Source organism: Sciurus carolinensis, chromosome 9, assembly GCF_902686445.1.
Source record: "Sciurus carolinensis chromosome 9, mSciCar1.2, whole genome shotgun sequence".
NCBI classification, from domain to species: Eukaryota; Metazoa; Chordata; class Mammalia; order Rodentia; family Sciuridae; genus Sciurus; species Sciurus carolinensis.
Genome location: NC_062221.1, coordinates 95187774 through 95194559, shown reverse-complemented (window position 1 = coordinate 95194559; position 6786 = coordinate 95187774). Strand labels below are relative to the sequence as shown.

Sequence of the window (6786 nt, the reverse complement as noted above, 5' to 3'; positions counted from 1 at the left end):
TATGAGTCTTTATACAGACATAGGACAACTGATGTAGAAAGAACTTTTTCACATAATGAATTCATGCAGACATTTCAAGGCAATCCTGTGTGAGAAGACCATCCTATATCTCACAGACCTATTTTCAGAGAGAGCATAGGGTGATTTGAGGAAGAGATGCTACTCTTCGACCCACAAAACAATTAGGGGAGGTGAATTAGACATTCCTATATGATATCAATTGAATTTCTCTACAATGTACCTTATCAGAGAAGCCAGGGATGCCTGAGGCAAATCACTCCACAACAACTGAATTCATCCTCATGGGACTTACAGATAACCCAGACCTGAAGGCCCTTCTGTTTGGGGTGTTCTCTGCCATCTATCTGGTCACCATGGTGGGGAATGTAGGTTTGGTTGCCTTGATTTCCATGGAGCACCGTCTTCACACACCAATGTACATCTTCCTGGGCAACCTGGCTCTCATGGACTCCTGCTGTTCCTGTGCCATCACTCCCAAGATGTTAGAAAACTTCTTTTCTGAGGACAGAAGGATTTCCCTCTATGAATGCATGGCACAATTTTATTTTTTATGTTTTGCTGAGACTACAGACTGCTTTCTTTTGGCAGCAATGGCCTATGACCGCTGTGTGGCCATATGCAGACCACTGCAGTACCACACCCTGATGTCAAAGAAACTCTGTGTTCACATGACCACAGCAGCCTACATAGCTGGAAACCTGCATTCCATTGTTCAAGTAGGGCTTCTGTTGAGGTTAGCTTTCTGTGAGTCTCATGAAATCAATCACTTCTTTTGTGATGTCCTTCCATTATACAGACTCTCCTGTGTTGACCCTTATATCAATGAATTGATGATACTTATCTTGTCAGGTTCTATTCAAACCTTTACTATTACTGTAGTGCTAATCTCTTATTTCTGTATTCTTTTCACTATATTCACAATGAAATCTAAAGAGGGAAGGGGCAAAGCTCTATCTACCTGTGCATCCCACTTTCTCTCTGTATCAATATTCTATGGTTCTCTGCTTTTCATGTATGTTCAACCAGGTTCAGTTAAGGAAAGTGATAAAGATATACCTGTTGCTATTTTTTATACTCTAGTCATTCCTTTATTAAACCCTTTTATTTATAGTCTAAGAAACAAGGAAGTAACAAATGCTGTGAAAAAAATTATGAAGAGGCACTCTTGTAATTTTCTATAACAACCATCATCTCCCTAGAAAGATTGATTTCATGTTGATAGTCTTTTTTCTAAGACTCCAAATACTGAGAAAGTAGGTGAGTTGCTTCATAATAAAATATTAAATTGTAAAAATATTTATGGTATTTGAATAGAATCACCTACATAATAATAAGGTTCAGAGTGGCATAATCATACACACGTGGCATATGGTTTGCTCCAATTCAGTCCCCAGTGTCTTCTCTTTCCCTCCACTCTGACCTGCCTGTTCCCCTTCCTGTGTTGTACTGGTCTTCCTTCTATTTTTTCTTGGTTATTATAAATTAGTGCTTTACAGGTATACATAAAAGTGGAATTCTGTGTGGTATAAAATTGTTATAAGTACCTAACATAATTTGGTCAATTTCATTCTGCAACTCCTCCCTTTTCATGTCTCACCTATATCTCCCTTAGTCCCCTCCTTTACTCTACTGCTCTAACTTCAATTTTTATGGAATCTATGCCCCACTGCCTTTTCCCTTTACTTTCCTCTAGCTTCCCCATAAGAGAGAAAACTTTTGACCCTTGCTTTCTGAGTCAGACTAAGAATTGATGTTCTTCTGTTCCATCCATTTACCAGCACATGTCATAAACTTATTCTTTTTTATGGAGGAGGAAACCTTCATTTTGTACCTATACTACATTTTCTTGATCCATTTACCTATTGTTTGATACCTGGGCTGTTTTATAACTTGGTTATTATGAGTTGTACTTCTATAAATATCCATGTGCCTATATCACTATATAATGCATATTTTAGTTCTTGGGGAAAATAGGAAGGAGTGGGATAGCTGTATCATATGGTGGTTCCATTCCTAGTCCTTTGAGGAAACTTCATACTGCTTTCCACAGTGCTCATTCTAATTTGCATTCCCACCAACAATGTATGAGTGTACCTTTTTCTTGACAGCATTTTTTTCTGTTAGTGTTCTTCGTTGTTGACATTCTGACTAAAGAGAAATAAAATCTCGATATAGTTTTGATTTGCATTTTACTGATTAGTAGGAATTCTGAACATTTTTTTTCCATGTATTTGTTGGTCATTTGTATTTCTTCTTTTCAGAAATGTCTGTTTAATTCTTAGACCTTTATTTGGATTGTTTGATTTTTGGTGATAAATTTTTTTGAGTCCTTTGTATATCCTGGATATTTAATGTACAATATAAAAATCATATGTGATACTAAAATATCATGTCATGTTTGAATACATGTATCAATTGTATGTGATAAGAGATTCATGGATATGTACTTATCTCCAAATTATTCAGATGGATACAGTAAACATTTACATGCCAGTCATAGTTGAATAAGTAGTTTTTTCCCTAGTTGTCTTGTGATGCATATGCTAAGTAAAGGAATGTAATATCAGAGTTTCAGAGAATCGATTTATAGGATTGGTCAGATTCATTGGAAGAAGTAAAAGAAAGGAAAGAAATATTGGTTGATCATACCACATTCTTCACAAATCCAATTCTCTCTTCTAATCTCTCTTTAACTTGAATTCAACTCATTAGTATGAATCTTTTCTCCTAAGCATTATAGTGCTTATGTAAACTAGATTTTATGTAGAAAGACACTTAAGTGTATAAAAAATCAAGATGATGCTTAAAGCTGACTTTATTTATGGTCATTTGATTTAACTCAGAATCTCAACATGCATCCCTTTTAATTACTCTTGTTTGGCTACTGGTGTTTTGGGAATCATGCCTCCAGGATTAGGAATCAGTAAGAATTCACTCTGAGGTTCATTCCAAGGATATTCCTTTAGAATCAATGGACAACTTTAACTGTGTCCTAAAGCTAACATAATTATTGTCACTGACTTATGAGTAGGGAGGTTATCTTAGATTTTCATTCTTTAGAATCCAATGTCCTGAAGACCAAGTTTTTCATATTAATATACCATAAAACAGAGATTCACAAGTCTAATAAGCTATTATAAGGTGTTCAACAGTGAACTCAGTGAAAGAATGGATTTTCTAATTTATTTTTAATAAAAATGTGAATATGTATTTCTTTAAATTATTTCAGTTATTTTTATTGTTTTCTAATTTATCTACTTTTTTTACTTTGTCACTAAATCAAAGACACTGTGGAAAGACTAATGAGACACAATCAGTGGCTCATTCAGAGTATTCTGAGTTCAAAGGCAACAGTTTAATCATCCAAAATGCAGCGTAGTCTTAAAAGGACACTGTAAAATAATTATGGGTTGTATAACAAAGTTGTTTTCTGATTAAGAGGAATGATACTTTGAGTTTGGAAAGAGAAAGTTAATTTTTACCTATTATTTTCTGATATAATATCTCCTAATAAAATTACAATTACTAAAATTTAAGCAAATTTTTCACAGTCCACGTAAAGATTTTCAGCTTCTATGTCAATAAATGTTGTTAAAGTAATGACAAAAGCAGTATTTTCATATTTTTACAAATATTTCCTCAAACTGTAAAATTCTGAGGGATATTTTATAAGGATAATAGACCTAAAATATAATTTATTTTTCTCATAGATTATGAGCCTCTAGTGATAAAAGTTCAGACAACCTCACTATATTATTTGAAAGAATAGAAATATTATATATAAAATTCAATGCAGAAAAGAAAAAGACATGGACAACTACTAACCAAAATGTTTTCTAAAACAATGCATATTTTGAACAATTGTAGACCTGTATTCAAAATTAATATCTGAAACATTTTTAAAGCCAAAGACGTATGGTGATTTCTGGGAGATATGAAAAGTAATCTTACAATTCTTTAAAACCCATTTTGTTTCTACACTTGAAATATTGTTGGAAAGTGATATGAAATATGAAGTAAATTTGAGTGAGCATTGTATAAAATTAATGTATAGCACATTAGCAGTAAAAAAAAAGTATATGAATTTAAAGGATGAAATGAAGGAAGAATCTCCATTGGACTGAATGAAAATATAGACATTAATTTTTAGAGAAGTTGGAAAGTGTACAAGACTGGGCATTTATCATGAATGAGGTGCACACCATGAATGGAGACTTTCTCAGCAAGTCTCCTAATGTTAGATTTGCATAAAGGACACTTAAAACTAGGGGAAATATTAGTATGAATGCATAATGAAGAGAAATAATTCCTAGGGAAATTTGGCAGACAAGATAGGAGAAAGATCCAGAATGTGTTAAAATAAATATAAAACAGATTTTTATCTTAGTAAGAAATTCAAAGATAATTTATATTCTTACTGGTCTTAAAGGATAAATAGAGCTTTCTAGAAAATACCACCAGGTGACATTAACAGGGAAATGTTAAGTAGGGTAGAGAAAAAAAAACTTGACAAACTCATGATGATTCTGCACAGTTTTAAAAAATTAAACACTTAGTCATTTAAATGATCAAAAGAGCATCTTAATTTTAAACAGTGCATCATTCCCAAGGGATTATTCTAAATTCCTGGAGAGAAAGTTACCATCAGAAAATCTTTTAACTTGGGAAATGGAAATTTAATTATACTAACAATGAACAAAGCCATTGGAAAATTCATGCAGAAAGAACTTTTCCACAATACAAATTAACATAGCCATTTCAAGACAATTCCTGTATGAACAATCCATGCTGAGACTGGACATGTTATAACTGTGCTAGATTTCAGGAAAAAGCATAGGTTGTTGATTTGATACTGTACTGGAGGCACAAATTAGATATGTTCATTTGCAATACATTTATAATTTATATCTGAGCAGAGAAGTCAGGAATGGTTGAAGCAAGTCAATTCATAATAATTGGATTTTTATTCATGGGATATATAAAGCACCAAGACCTGAAGACCCTTCTGCTTATGAAGCTCTCTGCCATCTATCTGGTCACCGCGGTGGGGAATCTAGAGTTGGTGGCCTTTATTTACATAGAGCGCCGTCTTCACACACCAATGTACATCTTCCTGGGCAACCTGGCTCTCACGGATTTCTGCAGTTCCTGTGCAATCACACCCAAGATGTTAGAGAACTTCTATTCTGAAGACAAAAGGATTTCCTTCTATGAATGTATGGCACAGAAAAAGCAGTATTGTAAAAAATAATCCCTATTTAATACTGTTGGCTAATTCCTCACATCCCAAAGCATAATTTTACAATCAAAAGCATATTCCAAGCTCTCGAATGTTACTTTTTCCTTGAGAAATATCTAGTATGAGAAGTTAAGTATTCATTTAAATTTCACTTTCAATTGAACTTTAGTTCTTTCAAGAAATCATATTTCAATCTGTGTTAATAACAGATGCTTATTCTCTAACCAAGAATATTGTTATGGTTTAGATGTGTGATGTGCCCCAAAAGCTCAAGTGTGAGAAAATGGAAGAAGATTTAGATGTGGAATTGTTGAGTTAGGAAAGTCTTAACCCAATTAGTGAATTAATCTCCTGATAGGGATTAACTGGGTGGTAACTGTAGGCAAGTGTGTTGTGCCTGGAGGAGGGGGGCATTGGTGACATACCTTTGGGGTATATATTTTGTATGTAGTAAATGGAGTCTCTCTCTCTCTCTCTCTCCCCTCCATATCCCCCTCTCTCTCTGCTTCACGTTAATATCATGAGTTGCTTTCCTCCACAACACTCTTTCCTTGTGATATTCTGCATCACTTCAAATCCTGAGGAATGAAGTCAGCCTTTCAATGGAATGAGACTTCTGAAAACATGTGCCCCCAACGTAAACTTATGTGTGATTAGAATATGCCAATAGAAAATTATGCTATTTATAGGATATGAACTCCCTATCAATTTTAATCACATGTAGTTTATTTGGCTATTACATATGAAAATGCAATTACTGAATACATCAATAAAACAAATTTTTATCTCCATGACATCGTTATTTGCCTTGTGAATTGATAGAAGTGTGAAAAACCTGCCCTAAATCCAACAAAAAATATTAATATGTTTATAGCATTAACAAAAGATGGAGACACTGAGGCAAAAAAGTAGTGAAAATCCTAAATAACCGAAAAAATATTTATTCATCTAACTAATGCACAACTAAAATAGAAAAATAATTTCCTGCTGCTGACACCAAGCTTCACTTTTCCTATGTATTAACACATTAAAGTCACAATTCTTTTATGCTGTCCTAGAATGAAAATCTCATGCATTGTTAGATGTAGTAGCATGCCCAAGATCAACCAGGTAAGTCAGGGAGAGCTGGAGTGTGACTCAACAGTGCATATTTTTCCACATGGAAGGAGACTCAGAAAAAAGGGTTACATTACCTGAGGTATTTGGTTATTAAGTAACATCAGAATAAACCGAACTTTTGCAGATGGCAAAAGTATTGATAGTTGGAGCAAAGTGTAAATTAGCATGACCAGAATCAATGTATTTGTGGAAATGACTATGGCTCTATGTGTGTAAATAGGGGTGAACAATGGGACAGAACACTCAGAGTGAGTTCTTGGTGAGTTTGGAAAATAAAGATGAAAGAGAAACAGAGCACTGATAACCTTAAATGCCACCTGAAGAAACCTGAATTTACGTAGAGGCATCAGACACCTGTCTCCCTGGCAGCACAGTAATTTGATTACATCTTCCAGCAAATTTTCCAG

At 34.1% G+C, this 6786-nt stretch overlaps 1 protein-coding gene across 1 annotated transcript; it reads left to right on the top strand.

Annotated features, from left to right (window-relative positions):
- Positions 1-260: 260 nt before the first annotated feature.
- On the top strand, positions 261-1202 carry LOC124993246 (olfactory receptor 5K3-like). The gene has a single exon (XM_047564966.1). The coding sequence runs from the start codon at positions 261-263 to the stop codon at positions 1200-1202; it is 942 nt and encodes a 313-aa protein (XP_047420922.1).
- The last annotated feature ends 5584 nt before the right edge of the window (positions 1203-6786 follow it).

Bases quoted from the DNA above. Each gene is read 5' to 3' on its own strand.
- LOC124993246 (XM_047564966.1), top strand. From the start codon at position 261: ATGCCTGAGGCAAATCACTCCACAACAACTGAATTCATCCTCATGGGA.